General features: G+C 51.1%; 11 protein-coding genes across 11 annotated transcripts; 5 read left to right on the top strand and 6 right to left on the bottom strand.

Moving 5' to 3' along the window:
* Nucleotides 1-33: 33 nt before the first annotated feature.
* Nucleotides 34-1932, bottom strand: YALI1_A20855g (uncharacterized protein; the record flags this gene model as incomplete). The annotated part of the gene is made up of 1 exon (XM_500257.3): nt 34-1932. One exon carries the CDS (start codon nt 1930-1932, stop codon nt 34-36), a length of 1899 nt encoding a protein of 632 aa, XP_500257.1.
* Nucleotides 1933-2396: 464 nt separating this feature from the next.
* YALI1_A20849g (uncharacterized protein) lies at nt 2397-2883 on the top strand (the record flags this gene model as incomplete). Its single annotated transcript, XM_066094041.2, has 2 exons — nt 2397-2399; nt 2497-2883. The coding sequence occupies 2 exons, from the start codon at nt 2397-2399 to the stop codon at nt 2881-2883; spliced, it is 390 nt and encodes a 129-aa protein (XP_065950113.1).
* A 433-nt stretch (nt 2884-3316) lies between these two features.
* On the top strand, nt 3317-3844 carry YALI1_A20839g (uncharacterized protein; the record flags this gene model as incomplete). The annotated part of the gene is made up of 2 exons (XM_068281882.1): nt 3317-3426; nt 3475-3844. The coding sequence occupies 2 exons, from the start codon at nt 3317-3319 to the stop codon at nt 3842-3844; spliced, it is 480 nt and encodes a 159-aa protein (XP_068137983.1).
* A 1135-nt stretch (nt 3845-4979) lies between these two features.
* On the top strand, nt 4980-6658 carry YALI1_A20822g (uncharacterized protein; the record flags this gene model as incomplete). Its single annotated transcript, XM_500255.3, has 2 exons — nt 4980-5054; nt 5150-6658. 2 exons carry the CDS (start codon nt 4980-4982, stop codon nt 6656-6658), a joined length of 1584 nt encoding a protein of 527 aa, XP_500255.3.
* Nucleotides 6659-8079: 1421 nt separating this feature from the next.
* On the top strand, nt 8080-9948 carry YALI1_A20793g (uncharacterized protein; the record flags this gene model as incomplete). The annotated part of the gene is made up of 1 exon (XM_500254.3): nt 8080-9948. One exon carries the CDS (start codon nt 8080-8082, stop codon nt 9946-9948), a length of 1869 nt encoding a protein of 622 aa, XP_500254.2.
* Nucleotides 9949-11031: 1083 nt separating this feature from the next.
* On the bottom strand, nt 11032-11370 carry YALI1_A20760g (uncharacterized protein; the record flags this gene model as incomplete). Its single annotated transcript, XM_068281881.1, has 2 exons — nt 11032-11220; nt 11263-11370. The coding sequence occupies 2 exons, from the start codon at nt 11368-11370 to the stop codon at nt 11032-11034; spliced, it is 297 nt and encodes a 98-aa protein (XP_068137982.1).
* Nucleotides 11371-12882: 1512 nt separating this feature from the next.
* Nucleotides 12883-13455, bottom strand: YALI1_A20739g (uncharacterized protein; the record flags this gene model as incomplete). Its single annotated transcript, XM_500253.3, has 1 exon — nt 12883-13455. The coding sequence occupies one exon, from the start codon at nt 13453-13455 to the stop codon at nt 12883-12885; it is 573 nt and encodes a 190-aa protein (XP_500253.1).
* A 5442-nt stretch (nt 13456-18897) lies between these two features.
* On the top strand, nt 18898-21369 carry YALI1_A20685g (uncharacterized protein; the record flags this gene model as incomplete). Its single annotated transcript, XM_500252.3, has 1 exon — nt 18898-21369. The coding sequence occupies one exon, from the start codon at nt 18898-18900 to the stop codon at nt 21367-21369; it is 2472 nt and encodes an 823-aa protein (XP_500252.3).
* A 1029-nt stretch (nt 21370-22398) lies between these two features.
* YALI1_A20631g (uncharacterized protein) lies at nt 22399-24333 on the bottom strand (the record flags this gene model as incomplete). Its single annotated transcript, XM_500251.3, has 1 exon — nt 22399-24333. One exon carries the CDS (start codon nt 24331-24333, stop codon nt 22399-22401), a length of 1935 nt encoding a protein of 644 aa, XP_500251.3.
* A 786-nt stretch (nt 24334-25119) lies between these two features.
* Nucleotides 25120-26335, bottom strand: YALI1_A20611g (uncharacterized protein; the record flags this gene model as incomplete). The annotated part of the gene is made up of 2 exons (XM_500250.1): nt 25120-25645; nt 26103-26335. 2 exons carry the CDS (start codon nt 26333-26335, stop codon nt 25120-25122), a joined length of 759 nt encoding a protein of 252 aa, XP_500250.1.
* Nucleotides 26336-26651: 316 nt separating this feature from the next.
* On the bottom strand, nt 26652-27220 carry YALI1_A20602g (uncharacterized protein; the record flags this gene model as incomplete). Its single annotated transcript, XM_500249.3, has 2 exons — nt 26652-26995; nt 27130-27220. The coding sequence occupies 2 exons, from the start codon at nt 27218-27220 to the stop codon at nt 26652-26654; spliced, it is 435 nt and encodes a 144-aa protein (XP_500249.1).
* Nucleotides 27221-27375: the final 155 nt, after the last annotated feature.

The following is a 27375-nucleotide window of genomic DNA, read 5'->3' as shown; positions in this document are numbered from 1 at the left end:
ACATTAAATTACATCGTCCTAGACCGACCCATACTATCTCTCTCCCTCAAGCAGAGCCTTCTCGATTCCATCAAGAAGCCCGTCGATATCCTCCACCTTGACACCGCAGCTCATGGCCACCAGCCGTCTGTACTCGTTCATCTTCTCGCCAACCCCGGCATTGGCGAACAGCTCTACCACGTCGTCCACAAGATCCTTCCGTCCATGCTGGAGGTCTGTCAGCTCCTTGGCGGTCTTGAACTCGCCCTTGGTCTGTTCACGCGATATCTCCCGCTCCTCCTCGGCAACAAGCATGGCAAGGCCCTTCGCCTGTGACCGCTCGAACACCTTGCGTAGCTGGTTCACCCGTGTAGTCACACGCTCTTCAGCCTCAGAGGCAAGTTTCTCGAGCTCCTCGGCGGTGCCATGTTTGGCCTCATACTCCCGGATCGCCTCGTTGGTAGCGGCAATGTCTTCCTCCATCTTGGTGGCCATCTGGCGCACCTGTTGCACGTCGGCGTCCTTCTCCTTGAGCTCGGCATCAAAGGCGTGAGCCAACACTTGCAGGTTGTGCACTACGGTTCCGGCAAGATTGTGTGCGGCAATGGCAGTTTCGCTCTCGTGCAGCATCTGGTAGGGAGGCTGATGGTGGAGTGCCATGGCGGGCGGCGGGTGTTGCTGCATCTGTCTGTCGCCCTCCAGCAGATCCAGCGCAGTTCGACCGTCGGCATTGACGATATCTGTCTTGACATTGAAGTCCATGAGGGCACGGGACACCTTTTTGGCACCTGAACGGGCGAGAATATGCAGGGCGGTGTCGCCCTCGTTGTTCTGCGTGTCCATGAATTGTGACAGTACGCCTAGAGAGTGGTTCTCGCTAATTTTTGACAGCAAGATAGTCACGTAGTACTTGGCCGCGGACTGCGACTTGCTCACGTGCTGGGCAATGTGGTGAAGCACGGTTCTGCCCTGGCCGTCCACCTGAAACAGGGTGTCTTGCAAGATGTCCACCACTTTAGGGAAGGTTCTTCGGTCGTAGTTGTTAGTAAACATGATGGCCCTCGTCAAAGGTGTCTGGCCAAACATGTTGGTGGCTCGCACGTCCGATCCGGCCTTGAGCAGCAGCTCAATCACCCGCAGGTGGCCCATGGCACAAGCCCAATGCAACGCTGTATGGCCCTCCTCGTCAATGGGTCTGTGCACATCAAACTCTGCAGGTGGGTTTTCCAGGAACGCGGGGATCTTCTCGTCGTCAGCAGACACGAAGTAGTTGAGCAGGTCGTTGGTGTACAGATCCTTGGGGTCCCGTACCTGTATTGGCTTGGGCTTGGCCATCATGGGTCGAGGGTAGTTACCCATTTGTCGGTCAACTTCTTCATCGGACATGAAGTCGGACGAATCGTCAGCAACTGTGGGAGGCGATGGAGTCACGTGGTCGCTGTCGTCCAGTCCGTAAGACTGGGCCAGTTGGCTGAGAGACGACTGTCTAGAGTGTTGTGGAGTGCCTCCCATGGTGGATCCCGTTGACTGGGTGAGAGTCTCCATGCGACTGGGCTGGCGAACCAGAGGCGATCCCGTCACCTTGGTCCGCTTCTTGCGCTCCAGATTGGGTCTGTGTTTCGGTGCGGGAGGAGGTGAGCCATCCTCGTCGTCGTAGTTGAAGATGGGCGCAAGGTGTGAATCAACGTCGTACAGCGTGGCAATCTCTCTGGCCCGCTCCAGGGGGACCCACGTGCCCTGGTACTTGCCGTAGCCGCCCTGGACCTTTTCATGGACGCCCTTCTGGACCTCCTTTTCCAGAATCCGCGTTCGCTGAGGCTTGTCGAAGCCAGCGACCTTGAGGATGTGGGTAGCGTTGACCCAGCCGTCGGATTTGCGCCGCATCACGGCCACATTCTTACACTGGAACTCGTAGACGGGCACGCCCGAATACGTTGCTTTGTAGATGGACATGGTCGCGTAGTGCGTCGTCGTGTCGCGTTGGCGCAATAATGGGTTTCGGGTTTCGAGTTACCCTATGTGCTGTTTTGGACAACGAGAAAAGCCGTATGTGGGCTGGGTGTGCAGTATCGTAGCGAGGGTAATTTGGAGTCCCAGCTGGGAGGGAGCCAGATCAGCGGTTAGAGATATATAAATATATACTTGTTTGGCAGTGACAGAATGAATGTCGTGGGTGTGAGGGTTGCTTTTTTTTTTCTCTATATAAATCTCGTATGGCCTGCCCCTGGCGCTCCGCCTTACTTCTATTATCGTCTTATCCCTGCGGCAATTCCCAATTGGTGTGCACCTGAGTCCTTACAGCTCAGGTTACGTAATAGTTCCCACCACAAGCACACACCTAAACCATCATCACCCAACCCTAGCCCCAAAATATGCTTTTTCACCGCCAGCACCAACTGTCACCATAATCCACATCGATGGTGAGTATTGATACAGGCGTCCTGGGGCTCACGTGGGCCCCTCTCGATGCGATACGCACCGGCCCAACCGTGGGCAGACAGACCATGACTAACGCAGCTACCCTTATCCCTACTCAACGCAGCACAGGGTCAGCCCATGCTGGTGGAGCTCAAATCGGGCGAGTCCCTGAGAGGCCACCTGTTGAAATGTGACCACTGGATGAACCTCACGCTCAAGGAGGTCGAAGAGTTTTCTGCATCGGGCGAAAACACCGCCACCGTGTCCGAGTACTATGTACGAGGCTCCAACATCAAGGCTCTCCAGCTGCCAGACGAGCTACTGCACAGCATCAAGCAACAATACAGCCAGCAGCGGGAACAGCGACAGCGACAGCAGCAGCTGGAGCAGGGCGGCCAGTTTGGCAACCGACGAGGCAACCGAAACTACAACAACCAGAGCAACAACCCCAACCAGCGACAGCGAGGTGGAGGACGACGATATTAGACGTGTTTGTGTCCATGTTTGAACGCGAGCGCTGGCTACCGAAGGCCACGACCTTCCCCGATCTGCAGATGGCTACCATGTGTGAAGTTCCGCTTGATAGCCGCCATTCTGCCGATTAGTAATGTATTTTAGGAGATGATTGATCTAGGGGATTGTAGGTGGAGATAGTAGTAGCTGTAGACGAGTGGCGGTGATGGAATTGAGTACAATCGGCTTACGTAGGGGGACAGGCTTTGTACGTACTTGGATGATTTGGTTGCTTTCTCTGTGTCGCCACAAGTTCTCATTCGAATGTAAGTGATCACGTGGACAGAACTGTACCAGTACAAGTACAGGTGCCCGTGGAAGTAGCTTCTGTTGAGAGTTCCATTCTATTTTACAAGTAGTAATTGGTGGTGCCTGACTAGCTATAGAAGGAAACTTATCGTGGAACATGTGTGTGATAAAAAAGTTGGATGTTGGATCCTCGTCGTCGTTGAAAGTCTTTGTAGATGCATTACAATGGTTACCTTCTACCATCATACAACACCAATACCGATTCTTGTACACTCAGTGAGTTTCGGAGCAGAATTCTGTAGCTATTTACTGCAGTCCATTATCGCCATATTTGTTAGTTGCTACAGTATTGTACATACTTGTCATTGCTATCAGTCATACGAAGTCTAGCTATAGCAACCAAGTCTTCCACTGCCAGGTTGTGGTTGATATCTCTCGTATTCGTACCCGTGTGCTCGCGCGAATTGTTCTCAGATATCCGGTCATATGGAACTGCTCTAACTCCTACTCGCCGTCCTGCCACAAGCGACTGTTCGAGACTTTCACTTCACATCCAACGCAGAATAGTACGAAGTTACAGTTGCTCGGATTGCGGTGTTTATCTGGCTCGTCATGGGGTTTATATGAGGGGATCCCACAAGTAGACTATCACAGTGGTTTTAGAGGGAGGAAGGGTCCGTTGTGATTGCACGCAGTGGTTCATTGTACCTAAACTGATGTCATTGTTATCATCACTGGAGTCTACGACCCATCTATGTATGAAACGTGGTATGTACATACTGTAGCGAATGCACTGGCCATGGTCCGTCGGTCGGAAATTAAACGTCTCAATAATGTAGGAAATAACCATAAGCCATATGTTTAAAAGACTCTTGTGGTGTGTACCTCCGTAGAGCAATCTAAACGTTGGAGGAAGCTCTTCCGAGGCCCAGCTCGGTGGTCTTCTTCCCGATGTGTTGGATGTGGTCTGAAACTACAGTGTCTTGATAAGCATTCGGCGGTCAACTGTGTCGCGCATTTGGGAGGCTTGCCTCATGCTGCAAAGAGTAACGGTGCTGTACCCAAGCTTTGTATTTTCCTTTCTTATTATTCTACTCATTATTCTAACTCTCGTATGTACTGTACCTTGATGAAATATATATCGCGGTCTACTGTAGTCTACTGCTGTGGTCTGGCACAAGCAGGCCCAACCCAAATAGGCAGGAGGATTCCCAAAATAGCATAGCAAGGCAGACCCGAAAAACATAGCGCTTTTTGGCGAGCTCTTTTATCGATATTATATATGTTATGTTGCAGTGCTAGTTGAATTTTTTTTGCGCAGGCAAAAGCGGCGGTTTCGGTGGCCCCATTATTTCCGTCGAAACGGTAAACGTGCGGGCGTGTTGCTGCGGTTACTGCGCCACTGGCTGGGTCACGCGTGTGCCGAACTACAAGCAGACGCTAAACAAATTGCTTAAAAAACTTTTGTCCAAGGCTCTTCGCAGTAATCGATCCCCTCATCGAACCTTTTTGCGTCTCAGTCTCAGCACAGCGGATAACAGAAAAGGAAGAAAATAAATTAGAGATTGATGATTAGCACCACAGAGAGGCTGTGATAGCACAGGGTCGTAGTGGAATATGTATATATGGAGCTGTGGGGAAGAGTCCGAGTGCTTAAATACGGGATTTTATCCGCTTACTTGGGTCTTTGAACCCCCACCGCCAAAGTCGATTTTACTGTCTTCACACTATTTTACAGCCGACTCTGCCAAAACTTTATGGACTCCTGAAAGCCTTGTCTCGACTCAGCCCTCGAAACCAACTCTTACGGTCAGATAATCATGACGGGGACCAACGTGGTCCAGTATCTGAGCAACAACGATTTTGGTCGGTCCTACGCGGCCAAGCGGACAAATGTGAGTACCGGAGAGCGGGCACAGAAACATGCTCGATGGCATGAGACGCGTCGCACCAAACAGGAAGGAGAAACATGTCAGACTATCTAACACAGACTCTGCTGGCCACCATAGCTCCCGCGTTTGTAGCTTTTGGAATCCACAACCAGCTGTCACCACAACTCCACCTCACATCAATATGCCGAGCATTTTTCCCGAGACTCACGTCCGGACCCGGAGTCTCGCTCGCAGACGAAGTGTGCCAGATTTCGGCCATCCATACCCACTATACGACGTTTGAAATCATGGTGGCATTAGCGACGCTCGTTCAGATCTACACGGCCTTCAAGATCTTGTCGACAAGCGACGCAAAGGGAAGAGTATGGGGAGTACACATGTGTGCCATTCTGGCCACGGCATCCGTCGGAGTGGCCTGCTTCACCTATGCCCTGGGATTGCCGTACCCGGTCTATCTCGTGTCTGTGGCTATGCAGTGCGATAAGTCGGTGCTGGCTCTGGCTGCCATGTACCTCTGTGACATGACCAACGACGAAGAGAAAAACACAGAGCGCATCTCGGAGGTGGCAGAGAAACGGACCACAACGGGCTTCTTTGCAGGCTGGCCGGATCTACGTCTGCTCCCGCTGATTCAGCTGCTGGTTCTACGTATTGTCTGTAAGGACTGGCTGGGTTCCACAGTTGGACGAATCCTGGAGGAGTCTGGAAACCCGCTTTTGGCCATGCTGCTGGCTCTGGGTCTCGCCGCAACCTTCTACATGTGGTCAAAGAACCTGCCCGAGTTCAGAGCTCTTACAGGACCCTGTTATCTGCACACCCCAAAAGAGTATCGTGATTCCAAGGACACGCTCTACTCCCCCAACTCATCCACTGCTGATCTCACCGAGAAGGCGGTGCCCTCCCCTCTCAAAAGCATCATGATTGTCGCAGGGCTGGTCTCCATGACATCTGCAGCCTCTCTGAAAATCATGCCCGTCTTCTCCTCGTACATGTGGGACTGGCGGACCCTTGATCTGGCCAAAATCTCCGTCGGACTGTCCGTCACAGCCATGGGCGGCCTTTTGGGCACTCCCACTCTGCTGCCCTACATCTTTCTGGGCATTTCCAAGATCTGTCGGCGCTCCATCAAGCAGTCAGACACGAATGTGGTTCGTCTGGGCGCTCTGTTTGCGGTAGCGGCCGGCATTTCGTGCACGGTGCCCAATGATGTGGCCTTCATTGTCGGAATCATGGTTCTGAGTCTGGTGCGGTCCGTCTCGTACCCCCACATTCTTGATTACATCATCCATGTCCTGGGACCCGTGTGTGGGTCTGGATACGCCCTTGCGCTGGTCATTGGTGTGATGGATGTGGGAGCAGTAGCAGGAGATCTTATCGCTCCAACTCTTTATGCAAGCGTGTTCCCCGCGACCCAAATTTTCTTTACCGTTTTGGCAGTGGTTATGGTGGTGGGAGCAGTGGCCCTTTACAGGCTGCCTGCTCACGTGAGCGTGTGGGGCGCAAAGGAGGAGCATGCCGACACATCGTCCGAGACGGACACCATGTCGCCAGAGATGCATAGCGATGACGAAATGTCACGGTCCATTTCACCTTGGCCTGTGCAGTAAATATAGAATAGGAGGGGGACTAACATATCTTGATGCCATCCACGGCTCAAGCAAAACATCTCAAATAGCGAATAGCTTCTGTTACCATATTAGCGAGGATGAGAGGCGTAAGAGAGTGATGGTATCAACTGTGGCTCAGGAACATGACGCAAGAAGTTGTGATCATGGTCCATATCTAGGGATGGTCCGTCTTCATGGCGCAATCGATACTGTGGCTTGTGGCGACAATGACGCCAACAGCTGGGGTAAGCGCATAATGTCTGTAGAGAACATGTGGAGAGCAAGGTTCACGGCAGGTGCGATGGCGGGATGGTTCTACTGTAGTTGAGGAAGCTACTTGTAGTATATTATTCCTTTGTCGGTGTAAGTACGAGTAGACATGAAGATGTTGTATGGAGGTTTGAGGTACGCCCAGTATGCTTGGTAGGGGCTCCAAACATGTATAGAGACAAGAGGTGACTAGCAAGTGGCTGTTTATTACGTGATCACTGTCCGCAATCACAAGCCCTTGTACCAATTAGACTACCTTGTAGCATGGATCGGTCATCAGGTCTCACGGTTGTTTGGAAGAAGATTTGTGGAGATGAGCTAGGAAAACGAAAAACAGAAACAGAAGGCAACGGGTGTTCACCATCTCATGTGACCTCTCCATGTGAGCTTTGATGCTTAGTCTTTCTTAGATCTAGACGACCTAGATTTTGTTGGGGTTTACTAAGGGGTCACGGGTGCAGGTCATGGGAGTGGTGGAGTAAAAGAGAGTAGCAACTTGATACGAAACAACTGCGGCAACTGATGCGAAGCTGACGCAACTGGTTTGCATTTGTTGGGGTATTGGCATGTGGTTGGTTTTGGAGCTAACCAGAGTCATTTGGTTCTCATCATCTATGAGTGTAGCTACCTTCAGTACAGTAGAAGGATGATACTCTTGGGTGGTTGGAGTGGTTGAAGTTGGTAGTCAAGAGTGACTCCAGGGTAGAGTAGAACAAGAGATGTCTTTATATTTATATCAAATGAACAGGTATTACGCAGAAAGGAAATACTTTTGTGCCTTCTATTGAGTCTGTAAGCTGGTAGTAATTGAGATGTCTGCTGCTATCCACACTTATCCTATTTTCAACTAATAGTTGACTTTGGTTAGATATTTAGTTTACTCTATCAAACGCTAACTATTCACTTGATATCGTACCCATTAATAGTGAACACTCTCATACCACCAAGAACCTCGTTCCCTCGAAAGCGATAACGAGAATCAATATAAAATCCGAGTCACCAAGCATCTCCCATCATGGCCCTTCTCTCAAAAACCCGTTATTCAGCCGTCCACCACCTAGCTTAGTAACACAACAACTGCACATCGCAACTGCACGTCACACGTGACTGTGTTTACATTTACCCTTTCGTGCAACAGTTCATCATCAACCATGAACCAACTGGCAGCGTCCTTCTGGCATGCTATCGATTACAACTTGATCCCCACGGCGGCCTTTACCGTCGAGCGCATGTTGGCAATTGACCCCTCTTCGGAAAACGTCCATTTGCATGCGCTGGTTCTGGATCGCCAGGGACGTCACAAGGCAGTCTTGATGGCCACAAAAACACACCTGTCCCACATTGGTTGTTTGTATCTGTACGCTGAGTCGTGTCTTAAGCTGCAGAAGCATGCTGACGGTGCCCGGGTCCTCGAGGCCGGCAAAAAGACATGGCTCAATGGCACGTACACGGCCCATTCTGCGACACAACGAAGCGTGATTCCAGACCCTTCGGCCTTTTTGGTACTGCTAGGAAAGCTGTATCAGGGCGCAGGAAACATTACCGTGGCCGCAGAGGCCTACGCCATGGCACTGAGCCAGAACCCGTTTGTCTGGGAGGCTTTTGAACGGCTCACAGAAATGGGAATTAACGTCAACGTCGCCAACATTTTCAAACCAGGATACCAATACCCCGTGGAGGATCCCTTTCAGGGAGGCAAGCTGGGATTCGGTGGCAACAACAGTGCTGGCAGCAATAACAGCGTCAACACAAACCCATCGGCTTCTTCAACCGGACAACAACAATCTAATCTTACCACCACCTTCCAGGGAGGCTCGCTAGGAAAGGGCAAGTTCCTCGGAGGCAAAAGCTCGCTGTACGACACGCCTACATCACGGCCAAAACGCGTTGGATTTGCCGGATCAACTCTGGGAGCGGGTCTCAACATAGCTAACACTCTCCCCAGTGGCCAAACAATTGGCGGCGCTTCTACGGCATCCAACTCCTCCAGCGCACCCCCTTCTTCTGCATCTTCGGCCACTCACTCCTCGGCCACCCTCCCTCTCTACACCAAAATTGCTCGTGGCGTTCTTGCCTTCTCACGATACGAGCTACAGACGGCGCTTAAACACTTTCTGGACCTTCCGTCAATCCACCGAGACTCTGCCTACGTGCTGGCCAAGATAGGCCGCATCTACTTTGAGCAGGTCAACTACGCGGAGGCAGAACGGACTTTTGCTCGGCTCAGAGAGCTGGATCGAACCCGTGTGGCCGACATGGAGGTCTACTCCACGACCCTGTGGCATCTGCAGAAGGACCTCGAGCTTGCATACCTGTCGCGAGATCTGCTGGACTCGGACCGGTCGTCTCCTCAGGCGTGGTGTGTTTTGGGCAACTCGTTCTCAGTCCAACGAGAACCCGAACTGGCGCTCAAGTGTTTCAAGCGGGCCACAGCTCTCGACCCGCAATTTGCATATGCATACACCCTCAGTGGTCATGAGCACGTGACGTCTGAGGCTCTTGAGCAGGCCCAAGATGCGTTCCGAATGGCTCTGCGGTGCGACTCGCGGCATTACAATGCGTGGTATGGTCTGGGAATGGTGAGCATGAAGCTGGGTGACTTTGAGCGGGCTGAGTTCCACTTCAAGTCAGCTCTGGCCATCAACAGCAACAATGTTGTGCTTGTGTGCTGCGTGGGAATGATACTGGAGCGACAGAACATGTTGCAACAGGCGTTAGCAATGTACACGCGGGCCACGACTCTCCAGCCGCAATCGGCCCTTTCTCGCTACAAGAAGGCTCGGATCCTTATGCAACTCCAGCGGTTCAACGAGGCTCTTGTAGAGTTCGATCTTCTGCAGACTCTGGCTCCAGACGAAGCTTCGGTCCATTTCTTGCTGGGCCAGCTATACAAGGCTGTCAACAAGAAGCCTTTGGCGGTGAAGCACTACACCATTGCTCTGAATCTTGATCCCAAGGGCAGTCATTTGGTGCGGGAGGCGATTGAGAATCTCAGCATGGACGGCAGTGTGGATGCATAGAAGACATAGAGATGGGTATAATATGTATGTATATTTATGGATTAGAGTAGAGTGTTCACGTCTTATCTGTTGTTTTCCTTGTTGCTGTCTAGCTATCAATTAGATCATCATAGTTATTTGTTCGGTTGCCGGTGCGACATTGGAACCCTACTAAAAAACGTTAGTCTCGGTGGTTTTATCTTCTGGACTAGTTTTCGGATGGGTGGGATCCGGTTCTGGCTCCCATAGTAGCTTTGGTCTCGCAGTTTTTTCAGCCCTGAAAATATTTTCTTTTCATGTCGCACATTTGGATTCCGGGCTGCCTTATGGTGTCACTTGTTATACATGTGCATACATGAGCGATGCGAGCACACTTGGATCTGTAGTTGAGAATGCCAAGTTCTGTATGTTTCAGAGGTTCACGGAGATATTTGTTTTTGGTTCTGAGTGAGAGGGTTCAGAGGGAGGGTGAGAGGGAAAAGTCATGGCCGGGTCTCTGAGACGAATCAGGGCATGAGTACGAAACTCGTGCACATACCGCACCGACTCGACGGTGACTTATGAAGAGTGTACTTGTAGAGAGACTACCTAAATCGGATAATACCGTGATATAATACGAGGGCGTGATTATATTCAAGGTTGGTTTTATTATTTGGTGGCAGCGTCTAGAAGAAGAATTGCTACTGTAGCTGGACATTTTATTATCATGCTAACATGAGCGAATTTCAAACACAGCAAGCACGGCTCGCGCAGTGGTGGTGCCTGTTGGGTGAGCACATCTTGAGCACTATGTATGCTGGCTGGTAAGGTGTCTTCCGCCCTGGGACGAGCCAATGCGTCTACCAGGCAACATGTATTCACATTCACCTCGTATACGGTACCTGGACATCAGGTCATGTCTAGATCGGCCTCCTCCGACGGTCTGCGTACGATTTTTTCTGTGGCTAATCTATAGTGTATATGTCTGCGGTTTTTGCGAGTGGTGAGAGAATATTCTGGAGGGATTTATTTTCCGTTGTTTTCGCTACTTATTTTCGCTACTTATTTTTGTTACTTATTTTTGCTACTTATTTTCGCTACTTACTTTTCGCTACTTGAACTCCACTACGCTAAGATGACGTTATCATCGGACTGCTGGAACCGGAAACCCTTACCCGTGTTCCACCTGTCGGTACTGAGAGAGAAATAGGAGTGCCTGAACCCTTTGTGTCTCACGCCAGATCGTATGTGCGTTTGTAGGTACCTTGAGCCGATCAGCACACACTGTGGGGAGGCGCTGTAAGAATTTTCACGCTGCACTCCTTAGAGATGATGCCATCGGATGGGATGATCCACCCGAGGCGAGGCTTGTACAAGTCCGGCAAGTCTGTAGCACGCAATTTGAGCCGTTTGTCTCAAGCGTAAGACATGTTTCTGTCTAGGACTGTATTTACTCGTACCCATTTCGTGGCTGCCGCTGTTCTAGATGCCCACACAGCCTCCGAGATTTTTTTTCCCTCCCCTACAACAAGAAGCAAATAAGCTCTTGTGCGGGTTAGCTGATCTGATGTGTTGAAACTCTAAGAAATGTGGGGTAGACGGCCCCGGTAGGATGGGTATGCGGCGTTGGAGTTAACACAGGGGCTGACGAGACGGTCGCATGTAACGAATGTATACGATTCCGTTGCAGACCATCCTCGACATTGTACAGTGCAACCGACAGGTGGTTGTATCTTACGTGTTCGATCGGTGACTTTGATCTGGTCCAAGCACTGAAACCTTTGTGAGACCAGCTCGGGTCTAAATTCTAAGGCACAAGTGAGTGTCCGAGAGTGGTGATGGCGGGTACCGGATGAATCCCGGTTAAAGCGTCTATGATAGATATTCATGTATGTGTCCTCGAAGCAAACATCGTCGTCGTTGTTGTGTGTTATGACATGTTTAGTGAGGGGTTTCGTATGTACATACAGTACATACATGTCATATCGGACATTGCCCCATACCAATAATAGGGTTGGCGCATCACGTTGTGCAAATCCGGAGTCTTACCCTTTCCCGTGAGTATGTACGATACCGGTACGAGGACCTACAGTCGGGATCGGAGTCAGGGTCTCTTGCAGAACAAAAGGCTGGCGGCAACCCGGGCCTGTATGGGACCAACAGATAAGATTGTGGGGTTCGCTTGTGCCAGCTCATCATAACGCTCTAGAGCTTTGTCCCGTAGGCCGGAGTTAAGCGAAAAAAGACCCCAGCACACACAGCCATCTATGAATGGAGAAATAATATGGGTAGGAGGGGATCCCATCAATCTTAGATACCCGCCTAGACCTCTCCCTCTTGTTCGCAGCAACGGTTTTGTCAGCACCGGTGGCTTGTTAAGCGAGATTACTGCGGTGTCACCTGCTGTGTTCGTGCGTGCCGGATCGTACATAGAGTAGTTAGCAACCCCGGAAAACAGTAGCCGAGACTTAGCCGCGTTCGAGGGTCCACGATTCGATACTTGTGGTGGCAAGTGTTGAAATCTGGTACTTGTAAGTGTTAGCAGGCCTGTAGGTGAAAATTGATGTCACACTAACCACCAGGTACAGCGCAAGAGACGGTGCTTATCTTCTGATATTGGCAGTGGTGATAATATTTCTTGATTCGAGAGTTACTGTAGAACAAGCCATGTGGATACAATACAGATAGGTGGAGAAATTACAAGAGATTGCGGTGGAGATAGAGGCAAGATAGATAATACAGTCGGGCGGGGTGGAAACGACAGCAAGTTGTTCTACAGAGCTACACCCAAAGTAATAGTTGGTATGATCATCGATTCATCTATATACCTAATAAATATGCCTTATAAATAGTGAGAGGAGAGTAAGGGACCTGTTGTATGGGTCACACTCAATGCAATAATGCGGAGACTAGCTCAGCTTCTTTTTTTGGGGTGGTTGTTAGTTGTAAGAGGGGGGAGTGTATCTGTTACTCCGCTCACTGTCTCTCGAGAGGAGAGGTATTGCTGGCAATGACGGGTCGGCCAGGGCTAAGATGAGAGACCTTAGGCATAGCGTAGGAAAACTGTCGCTCCTTCTTCTTGTTGATGGGAGACGCGGTGGGCAGGACCAGCGCCTCGTTGGACAGCGGGGAAGTGGCTGCCCAGGAGGTTCCAAAGTAAGGGTGAGATGCGTTGTGCTGAGAAATGTACTTGGGCTCTCCCTGGGAGAAGTTCAGGGAGGTGGAGAAGGGAGCATCAAGCGAATGCATGGAAGAAGAGGAGTCGACAGAAGAGGAATCGGTGAGGTCGCACTCGAAGAGCTCGGGCTCCGAGTCATCGAGGTTGAGGTGGGAGGGAAGGACCATGCTGAGATCCTCGACATCGTAGACAGGCGACTTGGTCTGAGCGGTGAAAGTGTACTCAGCCTCGTCCTGCTGCTTGCATTTTATCGAGCAGTAGAGCGAAGAGTCAAAGGCCTGGGACGAAAAGGTAGACTTGAGTCGGTTGCCCTTTCGCTGTGTGTCGATGATGGTATCGCAGACGGTGCAGTAGTTGTGGAAGCAGTCCATGTTTGGTTGCGAGTGTTTTGTGTAGAGATAAGAGTCTGGTGTTGTAGATAAGGGTCTTTCGAATGTATCAGAGAGTGGGTCGAGAGGGCTTGGTCGAGTGTATGTGACTGCCAGGCTGTCGATATGTGTTTTTCTTGAGAGAAGATGTGGTTGGTGATGATAGTGGAAATAACCGCTTGGTCTTATATATATATTTCCACCCTTGATAAGATAAGCTACATTTTGTCATCCTCTAAGTTTAGTATAAAGATTAGAGTTTCAGGTGACTTATTTGTCATTTCGGTGTGAAGTCACCCACAACGGAGATTTCGGAACATGATAAAAGAGGGGCTTTTTGGCCCTGGAAACGCGCGGAAAGCTCGTCGGGAGGCATTGTGGGTCTTCTGTTTGTGATTCCGGCGTTACTTTTTCCATTTTTCCTCCCCAATATCCCATAGCAACGGTTCCGACCTGCCAGCCACTTTTCGGGCGGTCCAAATTGCTCGTACATAACCACAAAACGAAAAGTGAAAATCCCAACAACACAGCACGCCACTAAAGATACCACAAAGGTATATTCTTTGTCTGCGTGAAATTAAATATGGGTCACAAACTCAAAGTGAAAAAGCCCCAGAAACGCAAAAATCCACAGTTTGGGGAGAAAAAAAATTATGCGAAGAAAAAATAGAGTCATTGGTGACTCAAGCCATACCACGTTTATAGCGAAAATGGCGACATGGACACGCTTTGCGCCCAAAGTGAAGGATGGTTACGGCACTCGTAAGTATACACCAAGTGGAAACTGTGGCACCTCGGACAGCATTCCTTGCGAATCGGGAGCCACAGGTAAACATGTTGCACCCGCCGAGGGAGACCCAAGACGTGACGCAATATTTTCACTTGCCCATTCCTTTTTTGTGGATCTGTGACAACGTGTCTGTATGCCAGGTTCAACTGCCTAGACCACCGGGGTGCATACTACTTGTAGGTCCCAGGTTACGGTGGTTAGGGCATTGAGAATGGTTGCCTCTTTGGGCGGGGGGCAGGAACATGTATAATTTGAGCAGGAAAAAATACAGGATGTAAACGAAGCAGTAGAATAACCAGTTTGAAACACGTTTAGACATCATGTCATATATGTTCATTTGCGCACATAACACCAGTTGCGCCAGCATGTGTGGTATCATACAAGAGGGGTGTGATACGACACTCGGCTATTCCCAAAGGCCCTGAGTCAGTTGCTTACGCGCCGCCGACATCGGCAGTTAAGATTGTGCAATCTATCGTGCTCCGTGACTCACCACCACAGTTGATTAGTGTGGCAACTGTATGACTAACCACAGTACACAGTATGTACGATACAATTGCTAAGCGGCCACATGCCACAACTCCATGACCAACATCTGCCACAGGTTGCGCCAAACCCCTACTTGTAGAGACACAAACTGTTGCGAATGTAGAGCCGCAGAAGCGTGACAAACGTGGCTTTTGGATTTCTGTGGACTTGTACAGTATGAACTACTTGTACCAAAAAAAAATTACTTGGTGGCGGAACTTAACGGTAGCAAGAAAAGAAAAAAAAAGGGAGACCCAAGGTAGACTGTGCACTGTAGCGAGATTTCATAAGGGGCAGCTGCGTTTATTCTCTATCTTTCTGGGCTCGGAAGATCAACCCGGACCAAAGTTACTTAGAGTCTAGAACAGGAGGTTGGGCATCACAACTGTAGGGGATGATCGTTATCACCGTCAATGTTTGAGACACCCCGTAAATCACGTTGTTGTGCGGAGGCAGAGCCAATTGACACCTGGCGGGAGCTCCCTGGGCCCGACCATGTCCCGTAGAGCTCTCCCATTTGCTCTCATCAACGGCGTCTTTTGGTGGCAAACGCATATGCCCGATTATTGTTGCTTGCACAGAACCGCGTCGAAAGATCTATGGAGATGCGGTTAACTGGGGTTGCTGTTCCCAACTGGCCAGCCCTAGCCCAGCACCCTCTTTGGTGCGGTGGATGCACGCGGTGCATCAACAATACCTATTGTTTATCTGCAGGGTTGTTTGGGCTGTCATGTGGGAGGAACCAGACGCCATTCTGACTTGTGTCAGTTGAGGCCCTGAAACTGCTAAAATCGGGGAGCTGTCGCTGTCAGGTAATTTCGGTCAGGTTACAGACCCTCTGGAGCCAGAATTGACCCCCAATTGCATGTGTGGAACCCTGAACGGGCCCGCAATGTCCATAATACGTGAGCAAAAAGCTGCAATCTACCAGACCCCAATGTAAACCAGATACCACACTAATTCTATAATAAACGCTTTTCGCATCGCTGAGGGCCAGAGCGCTCTCTCTGGACCCACGTTGCTGTCTCGGTGAACCAGCACATACATAGTTATCCCTAAATGACTTTGTTATAGCCGCTTCACTAGCCAAACTAACCGGAGAAAGCTCACTTTTCTTTTTCGCTTCCACCTACCGGTACTTGGAGAGAGATGCCCCCGTTTCTGTTTCACATGTGTAGATTTAATACTTGCAACAGGACCGCCTCCAAAAGCAAAACGTGGGACAAGTAATTAGAGCAGTTCCCACATGTACGCTGGTATTATTGTTTCAGGTCCGGTGGAGGTTGGGCGGGGTGGTTATCAATCTTAACTGTGGCTATACAGTGTTCCACGTGAAATGGGGAGATTGCAGGGTAACAGACTTGTCGTACTGCTGTACTTGTATTGAGCACCAGTTCTCTTGCGGTGGTTACGGTGACTACGGTGCCAATCTCTCTGGAAACAGCTTGCACATGGTTAGCGGTGCGAGTGATTGCTTTTGTGGGCGGTGGTCGCGCCACGGTTGAAACTGTGTTAATGCCGCACTGGTATGTTGATCGTAACATTTCGTGACGCGTAGCAAGAGTCTGGAGCAGCTGCTGCTCCAAGTCTTCGATGGAAGGTGTTCCATGCTTCCATATGGTCTGGGTCTGGTTGGCGTTGTTGAATCAGTATTGTCGTCTATATCGTCAAATTATTGCATACACTAAAAAATATCACCATGGAAACCCGACTACTCGACTGAGGGACTTGGACCAACAAAACTATTAATGGACTGCTGCCGATTAAGCTGGCAGGTTGATTAGTTGCCAAGGTAACGCTGGCGTCTGGGGCCGGCGACCTGAACCTCCGTCTCTTCAATCATCCACAAGCCTGGGTCATATGCTCCCTCCATTCAGCCTGCATAGGTGGAGCATGCAACGGAGATGGTATGGACGGGTTTTACAAAAGGCCGATAGGGAGTTGACAGGAATTCGAGAAGATGAGTGGAAGGTGAAACTCCGAGGTCATCAACGGGTCCCAAGATGCTCCTAATACACCACACAACCCACAGTACATTGTACACCACAAACCAAGCACATTAGAGCACACACCGAGGACATTAGTCGCACTAACCTCTGGCTGCCCCACAATCCCAAAAGTTGCATGTGCTGCGGGCCCAGTGGACTTGCTATGCCTGAAGAGGCTCAATGTCGACACTCTCGGCACGATCGTTTCATGATACGGGATGGTCTCGGCGTCCTACCTGCTGTTTGCGGCTGGCGACCTCCAAGCATCTCTCAGCCTGCTCCATGCATCAGGAGTGCATGTGTAGCGTGATGCGTGCAGCTCCCAGAATAGTAACAGCAAGTGGAGCTCGGACGTTGGGAAAAGCCAAACGTGGTGTGGAGAGATACCAAAAAAGGTACCTGGGCTGAGCTGTCACAACCTGACACACTCGGGTCGCAAGAAAACATAGCTATGCGCAATTGTTGCTGGCGACCGCCGACGATGGTCCGACACACTGGATCGGGCGTGACACCATCGTCACCGCTCGGGTGATCACCATTCAGGGCTTAGAGTTGGGGCCCTCATCCCACAGCCCCACAGAAATCCATATCCCGCATCTCGTGCACAAAAGCGCGCTTTATCCAGGCCGGGTAACACTAAGGGGAAAGTCAGGAACGGGAGATTCGCTACATAACCTGTAGCTACTTGCAATGGGAAGGCAAAACGTGTACTTTATGGACATGAGGTGGCACTTGCACATACCGGAACTTTGTGGCCACTCGAGAAGCGAAATTGAGGCGGGTCAATTGCTGATATATGTCCTGTTTCCATGCTGGTACGCCGCCAACGGTTACAACTTCTATGATATCTGTGGAGTCAATTGAGTTATTCACGAAGCTACAGCGCGGGTCGGAAAGTCGTTTGCAGCCAAGTCCGAAGCAGCTCAAAATAGACGGAGAGAGCACCGCTTCAACAGGAGAGCCCCCGGCCCGTTCACTAATTGTTGGACCGAAAGAGACACCGCACGCTCAGCCTTCCTCTAGTCGGCTTTTGTAGCGAGTATATTTTAGAGTCAATTATTTCAATTGTGTGCACACTCGGCTCACACCAACCACACAAGTCCGGAGAATTGATGCTGAGAGCCAACGCGGTGTTACAACGTACCACGGCACCATATATAACTTGGTTTGTACCCTCTCCTTGAACTCCGCTTGTCAAACACCTCTTTTCCGCACCCCACCCTCTGATATCTTGAATGTGTGCTTCTCCATTCTGGCCCAACCCCTTGGAGCTTGCAGCTCGTGACCAAACCCTATGTACTGCGAGCCCACAGGTCCCACCACATAATTTTGACTCCAACATAGATTGGATACACATAGAGCACAGGTGCACGATATTGAGTCTACTCTGACATTGCTTCAACTTATCTGTCAACCACGGAACACACATCGCCACCAAGATTTAAACATGTGAGTATGGAAAGACAAGTGCAAGGACAACGCGAAGGGAATGACGCCACGGTCCGCTTCCCAGCTCCCCAATCGCCACAGAGTAAAATGTGTCGTGGCTTAAGCGACTGGATGGTGCGAACAGCTCATTTTCGGGCTGTGGGATACGACAGACCCTGCAACAGGCGGTGGACACATCACCAAGAGATATGATACCGAGAGAGACGATTAAACCGGGATTCACTCTGCGCCTTGACAACCCCACCTTCAACGTCTTTTGTCGTCACCAATCGCGCGTGGGTCGACAATGGCCATTCTTCGTCACGACATGAGATACGCATCAAGAGACACCCTGAACGACTACGATAAAGAAATGTGTTCGAATGGGCTGATCCAGGGCCACAACCGGGGCGGAACCAAGAAACTAGAGCTCTCGCGCCACGATATCGCCTCACGTCCAGATACGGACCTCACCGCCGCCGCTGTATCCGCCTCACCACAACGCCGCACCACTAAGTCCCACAGAAAACTATGACGCAGTCGCCAGGCACACACAACAAGGCGTTTGGCAGCCGTCTCTACACCGCGTAAAACAAAGGCCGCACTCTCCACCCTCCACAAGGTGGGTGCCCTGTGACCTGCGATGTTTTGGATTGGGTCATGTAGTTAACCTTGTCACACTTAACCACATGGCAACTCTTACTAACACAGATGGACGTGTGGAACTCACCACTGCGATCACGAGCACGTGCCGGCACGCTCCCGTCGCGCCTTACCACCCAAAATCTCGACCGAGATCACAAGGGATCATTGGCATTGCTGTCCCCCGATAATGACGAGGTTGTCAGAGACTGGCCAGCAGCCACGGGTTCAATGGGGTCCAACCTCAACCCCAACAAGATTCCGGCTGTGACCACTACCATGCCTCCTCCATCGGTCTCTCAGGCTCCTTCTATGGCCACCACTCCTGCCCCAGAACCAGTCCCACAACCTCCTCAGCCTCAGCAGTCGGGGTCCTCATTCCTGGATGTGCCCATGGGACCCCCATTAGGCTCGTCTCCTCTTTCGGGCTCCTCCACACCCTCATCACACGCCCTGGCAAACGCCATGGGCTCTCGTTTACGTTCGGGCTCGCTCAATCTGCTGCCTGACTCCCGGCCGTCGCTATACCCTTCACTGTCAGGCTCATCAATCTGGTCCAACTCCAAGCGGTCCTCCCTGATTGACGGAGATGCACCCATCCCATTCCCTCCTGTAACACAGCCTTACGAGCCGCTGCAACCGTTCATGCACGAGCTCAATGTCAAGACCGACCCCAGCCGCATTCGATCGTACACGATCAACGCCATGCCAAGAGAGGACGACCCATACGAACATCTGCAACAGATGCCTCCCCCTCAGATGCACCCCCAGGTCCAGCAGGCGTCCGCCGTCCAGCAGGCTGCATCTCGTCAGCGAGCACAGACAGTCTCCGTGCCTTACTACGACTACGATATACCCCTTGGTCCCCATGCTGGCGGCGCGTCGACCTCCAATGCATCAGCTACTGCATCCTCCGGGCTTCATTCTGTAGGTGGAACTCCTCCCCATGGAGCCACCCATTCTTCGCTTGGAGGCCCCCCTCATTCCCAGTATGAAGAGGAGAAGCCTTCTCGGTCTCTGTGGCTCGGAAAGCTCCCCCCAACTGCCACTCCTCAAGCCCTGCACCACATTTTCTCAGCTTACGGAACTGTGGAGAGCGCTCGAATCCTGACTCACAAGAACTGCGGCTTCATCAACTTTGCGGACTCGCAGTCCGCCCTGCATGCTCTACAACAGCTCAATGGCAAGGAGTTCTTCCCCGGAGCAGGTCCCTGCCGAGTTGGCTTTGCAAAGCTTGGTCCCGAGAGTGTAGAGGAGCTGCAGCATGCTGGATCCATGGCTGCTGCCGGTGGAATCATGCAGCCCGATCTGCCTCAGCTTCCTGACGTTCCACCCCTGGAGGATGCACGATTCCAGGATGAGCTGCTGGCTGTCTGTGCTCAGCTTGGTCCCTGGGACTTAAGTTGGATAGCGCCTGCTGTTCAGCGTGCTGCTGTCGCCTCTGTGGAGCTCAAACCCGAAATTTCGACAGTCCCTGAGCAGACGGCCCACAGAATTTTCGACAGTGCTCGACTCCGCGACGTGGGCAAGCGGCTGGATGCTCGAATTCTCGCTGCTGAGGAGATCGAGACTGTCGTTGACGAGATGCTGCCCGAGGTGGCCCAACTCGCCGCCGACTATCTCGGAAACACTGTTGTCCAAAAGCTGTTTGAGGCTGCTTCTGACGGTGCGAAGGACCGCATGTTGGAGCAGATTGCTCCCCATCTGGCTGCCATTGGTATCCATAAGAACGGAACCTGGGCTGCCCAAAAGATCATCGATGTGGCACGAACCCCACACCAGCGTGCCCTCATTGTCAAACATTTGCGTCCCTACACAGTGCATCTATTTCTCGACCAGTTCGGCAACTACGTGCTCCAGGGCTGTCTCAAGTTTGGAGCCCCATGGTCCGACTTTGTGTACGAGACCATGCTTGCACGATTCTCCGAGATTGGCCTAGGCCGGTTTGGATCTCGAGCCATGCGTGCTTGTCTTGAGTCAGCCCATGCCTCTCGAGACCAGCAGCGAATGGTCGCTGCCGCCATTGTGCTTCATGCTCCCCAGCTCGCGGTCAACCCCAACGGGGCTCTTCTGCTAACATGGTACCTGGATACCTGTGTGCTCCCCCATCGACACAAGGTGCTTGCGCCAAGGCTGGTTCCTCACATTGTTGTGTTGGCTACCCACAAGCTTGCAGCTCTCACGGCGCTTAAGCTTCTCGCCAGTCGGGAGGCTGAGTCTCGAGACTTGCTGTTATCTGCGTTGCTGGAGCCTCTCAACTTGCATGCTATTTTGTCAGACCAGATTCATGGTCCTACTTTTGTGCTCAAGGTTCTCATGAGCCCTTACTTGGAGGGATACACCCGCCAGGTGGCTGTAGACAAAGTGCGAGCGACCTTAATGGGTATCAAGACTACCCAGGCTCATCGCCGACTAATGGACGAGGTTGGACTGATTCAGCAACGGTCCCCCAAAAGACAGCCACTAGGATACCAGGGTGCTGGATACAGGCAGGACGTGGATGGTCTTGTCAATGGCATGGAAAATGTTCAACTGTGGTAATGTGCCACACACAACACATCTGAGCTGCTGCAGGAGACGAGCAGACTCACTACGAATAACTGTACAAGACTCATAACAAATAAATCGCATCTGTATTAGTGGTGGAAGCATTAGTAGTTGGTCAAGCTGTGTACTACAAGTATTAGCTAGTGGGCCACACAAGGTGTGGAGGGCGTCCATACTGTATTGTAGTTGGACTGCAATAGGTACAGCCCAGTATCGTAGTTGAAGTCTGGGGAGATCCACCTTACTCAGCCCCCTCCTCTATGTACAGTATATGTACGAGCACGTCCGTTAATGAACAAACAGCCACAATACAACATATACGGTATGTACACCGCATACACTCCAACGTTGTCTAGACTTGTATTTGTAAGTGGCTCCTGCTGTGTGTCAGAATATGGCACTAATGCACGAAGGCACAGTGCTGCGCATGGTGGCGAGGCTGGGTGGATAGGTGAATACGTCAGAAGTCGCCGCGTTCAGTTATCAGCCACGCGACAGAATGATTTAAAAGTGGCAGACGATAATATCCGATTCGGAGTCAGCTGTCACCTGTCAAATCTGCAAAAAGTAGTAAACAATGCGTTAGCGCGGGGCTGTGGAATGTGACAACGACATTCTATACCGGCTTCTATGCGGGCAGCGGTTATGGGGAGGAGATGGTGGGGTAATGACAGCCAGGTTGAATGAGTTGCTGCCATTCGTGCACACCATTCGTGTGCAAAATTTTCGTGTCACTTACTTTTGACAGACCTACTTTTTACTCGGATCGCATGTTCGGCAGTGAGTCAGTTGGGGTGATTACTGTACAGCTTGTAAGTAGTTTACTTGATCGGCTACTTACGCTACATAGAACTGAGCGCGCCGAATGAGTCTGTCACAGATGCCTTAGCATCAAGTGGATACGTCAGGGGATTGTATGTACTGCACCGGTAGAGTATGTACCTACAGTACAGTACTTGTATATAAATATCTATAAATAATATTCCGTTATATAAGCAGGTTAGATTTGGTTCTTGTAGAGCACTACCCATCAACTGTGGGAAGAGCCTTGATATGGTTCAGCGCCCTCTGGCCTTCTCGCTGCACAACCTCGACCATTCGGTTGCACTTTTCCATGAGCCGCTTCTCGGCCTCTACTGACTGGTACTTGTACCACTCCGTGATTGTCATGTCGAGGATGTGATCAGGCTCCTTATGAGGACTCGACTCACACACGTCAAAGACCTGGTCGCAGTCCACAGGCTCCCATTGTAGAGACTGGCTCGCTTTGGACCGTGCTGGAGTGCTGGTGGCGGATTTGGTGGTAACGATTTGGTTGAGGTTGCGAACAGCAAGAGGAGATCGGGTGATTGCCCTCGACCGACGCTCAGAGTCTCGCCTCTCAGAGTCAGCAGGAGTGCTATGGGTATCTGTAGTTTTGTTTGACTGGGCTTCCTCCTGAACAGGTTCTTCCCGTTTTCCTTCCTCCTCCTCCTCCTCCTCCTCCTGAACCGGAACTTGCTCCTTTTCTTGTTCCTCACGAGCGGGCTCCTCAACTTCATGTTCCACATGAGCTTGCACGTCGTTGGCAAGAATCTTCTCAAGAGGCTTGGCAGGAGAAACAACCACACAGTCCTCCTCGGTGAGGTTTTCCTTAGCCCCCACGAACTGGTCCTCATCCTCATCGTCCTCATCGTCCCCATCGTCCTCATCGTCCTCATGGTCGTCGTCGTCGTCTTCCTCATCATCATTGTCATCACCGCCGTCTTCTCCTTTGTCCACTTCGTGCTCTTGAGGAGCTGGAGAAGACGATCCAGAGAAAACCTCCCAATTATTGGTACCCTCGGAAATAGGCAGAGAAATTCGAGCAACTGGTGCAGAAGGAACCACAGAAGACTTTCGTCGCTTGGCAGGAGGTGCAGGATCATCCTGGAAGACATTAGAAGGTCGCTTGTTGGATCTGACAGGAGTAGGCTCATGCTGGTGGTTGTGGTGAGGTTCTTCAAAGTCGCTGATACCTTCATCAAAGTTATGGACCAGAGAATCGGCCTGTTTTGCCATCTCGCTGAGCTCAAGGTCAACCTCAAAGTCAGAAACATCCTCCTTTTGCTCCAAGGCAACACTGATGTCTCCATCCTCCTCCATTTCCTTCTGCAGCTTGGCAAGCTCTTCTTCTACAGACACCTGTCTGATCTTCGGAGCAGTCTTTGCGCTTGGTCGTCGGCCCTCCTTCTTGGATCTAATGGGCTGGGGGGCTGGCTCCTCTTCGGGATCCGACAGAATCTGAACACTCCCATTGTCAGGCTGCTGTAAAATGACAACACTCTCATCGGCGACTTCTTCAATCTTCTTGGAAGCTCGCTTAGAAGATCTTCGTTTCTTCTTGGTAGTAGCCTCCTCCTTCTTCATGCTGGTGAAAAAGTAGCACTCGGGACGTCGTCGCTCATGCTCATGAAGAGGGTCATCTGTTCTTTCCCATCCGTCAAGGGAAATGTCGCAGTAGGCGCACACAACCAGATCCTCTTCGGCTACCGTAGGCGCAAAGTAGAAGCCTGCCTCGGCCAGTTTGAGCGACGTTGGCCAGCCCCGCTTCTTCTCCAGAGGCCATTTGTTGTCAAAGGTGGTGAGTCGCATGCCTATGTTCTCTTTGCAGTGAGGGTCGTGATTCTTTTCATTCTGCCAGTCCTTGGACAGAATGGTGGCCCAAGAACACCCCCGAGAGTGCTCCAGATGCTCTTTGAGAGGACAGTCATCGAGCTCCCAGCCGTCCAGCGAACATTCACACAAGAAACATGTGACATTGTCTGGACTCTCGACTCTGGGGTTGAAATAGAATCCTGCCTTGGCCAACTGCTCTGGATCCGGGTGTTCATGAGGCCATTGGACCTTCTTTCTCCGCCGAGGAAGTCGGGCTTCTTCAAAGGACGCCAGTCGCTCCGTGTAGGCGACCATGCGGTCGTGGTTGCTGTTTTTCGACATGGTCTGCGTGGTGTTCGGTCTGAGGTTGAGAAGAGTCCCCCTTATTTTTTATGATCATGCTGTAGAGGTGACTTTGGGTCTCGTCTTTGTATGTATTGTTTACATGCGTTACCCCGGCAACCCGTACACATTGGGAGGGCTCCAAACAAACTCGCTGACTTCGCTGCATAAACCTGCATATCTCATCGTAGCGAACTTTACCGAGGACATCAGGTGCATGAAGAGGGACAGGAGATGGCGCAAGTGGGTGATACTGTCCAAGTGAGAGGTGGTTTTGGCGACGCAATCATATACCCCTGTGAACAAATACGAGCAACGGGGGAAGCCTAACTTGGTGAATTACTCTGCTTCGGCCAACGTAACCATCAACTAGACTCTTCTCCTGAGAATGGCGTGAACTGATTCCACAAGCAGGTAAGGATAACACCCTGATTTTGATGGACAAAAAAATCAAGAGCACATTCGCATCACCGTTAAAAGTACTCATACATAGTTGTGGTATCAAATACCCCCGTGACGACCGCGTGAACAGTTCCCATCTAGGAGATGGCAATAATGAACGCTATGTTATAAGTGTACACCCATGAACAGCCCATTGTTCTGCGCTTCCATAAGAATAAGGCTGAATAAAACGTGACGACCCATGACCATCCGCGGAAAGAAGACACAAGACACAAGACACTGATATTGTTCCATCCTTATAGTTAAATCACCTTACACACTTTAATACCCTTGCTTTTTCAAAGTAAACTACTAGTCAAATATATAGTATGTACATGAGAAGAACTATTTGTACAGGCCATGCTCAACAATGTAGGCGAGGATTTGCGGCGGAACTAGCCTCTCGAATTCGTGGTGGCGCTTGTGGCTCTTCACCAGCGCTCTGACGTTTGAGGAAGACACGCCATCGGTTTTGGACGAGTGTTTCGACATGTGGATGTGGCGTTGCCATTGTTCTGGTAGTTCCTTCATATTAAAGTGGATATCGTCCCGGGTGAGCACATGCACGTGGCAGTCCTGGAAGAAGCCCTTTAGTGCCTCGGAAACGGGCTCCTTGTAGTATTTTTGATCCACCAGTCTCACTAACGTGTCCAGGCCCATGGGGAAGTGCAGGTGGGGAGTCAGGCCGTGGCTGGCCAGTAGTCGCTTGATGACCTTGTATTTGTCCACAAAATACGGCTCTTTTGTGAGGCCAAGAACGACTTCTGCATCGATGCTTCTTTTGAACAGCTCCATCATCTCCAGTCTCTGTTGGAACGCTGCTGGCGCTGGCTTCTTGTCTGCGTTGGTGATTGATAACAAGAGGAGAATGCTGGGTTAGCGGTGGATGATCGAGAGCGCGTGAAAAACATCAGAAGAGCAAGACCTGTTCATCAGGACGGTCTCAAGAGGTGTAAAATAGCGCATTCGCATGGTAGTGTAGCTGGATCATGTTTTCTCAAGAACGCGGCCCTCAAGGTTCATAAATCCGGGGTCCACAACAACACAAGTTGTGCTCCATGATGGGAAGAACTGGTAATGGTCCATAGATCCTAGTTTTGCATCCTGAAACAGACAGGTAATGGCCATACCCATCTAACAAAGACCTACCCCCACCACGCATGTCGTGCTGCATCAAGTCCGGTTAAAAACGTGATAATATGCACCTGGCTTGTCCAGTTGACCCGTCTCACAAGATAACAGACCAGCAAATAGCTGAGGGAAGTCCGTGACAAGCCCAAGAACCAGCCAAGTGCCCCCCCAGCACCCCGGCATCCTCCTTTACTCACCAGTTGTCTTTTGTGTGTGTCATCCCTAACATGGCCAGCTCTAAGTGAGCATAATGCGGGGGGTTGAAGGACGAGTCCAACACAACCACACGAGAGCCCTTCCTGGGCATGTCCCCTAACAGTCGAACCCGTTCGTCGCCACGCATAAAGTCGTCGATTTCCGCTTTGAAATTGGTGCCCGCTGGCGGCCTGGAATGGGTGGCCGCAGCTCTCACAAGGGTGTAGAGGGACATGCAGTTTTATGGTAGAGCCGAAGCTTGCATAAGGTGTGGAAAACAACGCAGTGTCTAAATGGCAGTCTTAAATGTATATAAACTAGACACCCAACCGGGCTACCTTTTAAGTACCAAGGCTAGCTATTAACTCTGGGTGGAATTGTGGGGCTGAAAGAGGCTAAGCCCCCAACCGAATCCTACGGGCTGCCTATTACTGTACATACTGCTGCTGACATTAAAGCGGCTCTACAGTTGCGACTGTGGGAAGGGGCGGAACTAAAATTGCAATAAGACGGGTTTAGATATATTTTGGTAGAGCTACATGGCCAGGAGCTTAGAGCTCATCTCGGTCACCGTCGTTGTCGATAGAAACGAGCTCGGTGGTGAAAATGAGGGTGGAGTCCGGAGGAATGACTCGGCCAGCGCCCTGCTTGCCGTAGGCAAGATGAGGGGGGATGGTGAGCTTTCGCTTCTCGCCAACGCACATGCCGAGAATACCCTGGTCCCAGCCGGGGATGACTCGTCCAGTGCCAAGGGGGAACTGGATGGGCTGGCCTCGCTCGACGGAGGAGTCGAACACGGTGCCGTCCTCAAGCTTGCCGGTGTAGTGCACAGACACGGTGTCGCCCTTTCTGGCCTTCTGGGTGCACTCCTCGGGAGAAATCTTCTTGAGAATGCCTGAAGTTAGTATGTGCGCAATGATTCCGCAATTGAATCCGTCCAACACGATATCCATCCTGTAACACTTGCGTGTGTCGTGTTGCCATTCCCGTGATCTCACAACATGCTCTGATCCATCCCATCAAACTCACCAATCTGGAGCTTGGCCAGCTTCTCCTCAGTGGCAAAAACGCCGGCGATAAGAGCCATGAAGGCAACAATGAGAACAATAATTCGGGCCATTGTGTAAAGTGTGGTGTTACAGTGGAGAAGAAAGGAGGCGTCGAGACACGATAGTGTTCTTGACGAAGGCGAAACGTGGACCTTGAACTTTATGCACAGTGCAGTACATGTACATGCGTGACGTCACACAGTGATACAGGTGGCGGAGGAGGACC

Source organism: Yarrowia lipolytica, chromosome 1A (assembly GCF_001761485.1).
Source record: "Yarrowia lipolytica chromosome 1A, complete sequence".
Lineage (NCBI taxonomy): Eukaryota > Fungi > Ascomycota > Dipodascomycetes > Dipodascales > Yarrowia > Yarrowia lipolytica.
This window is presented reverse-complemented; position numbering and strand designations above follow the sequence as displayed.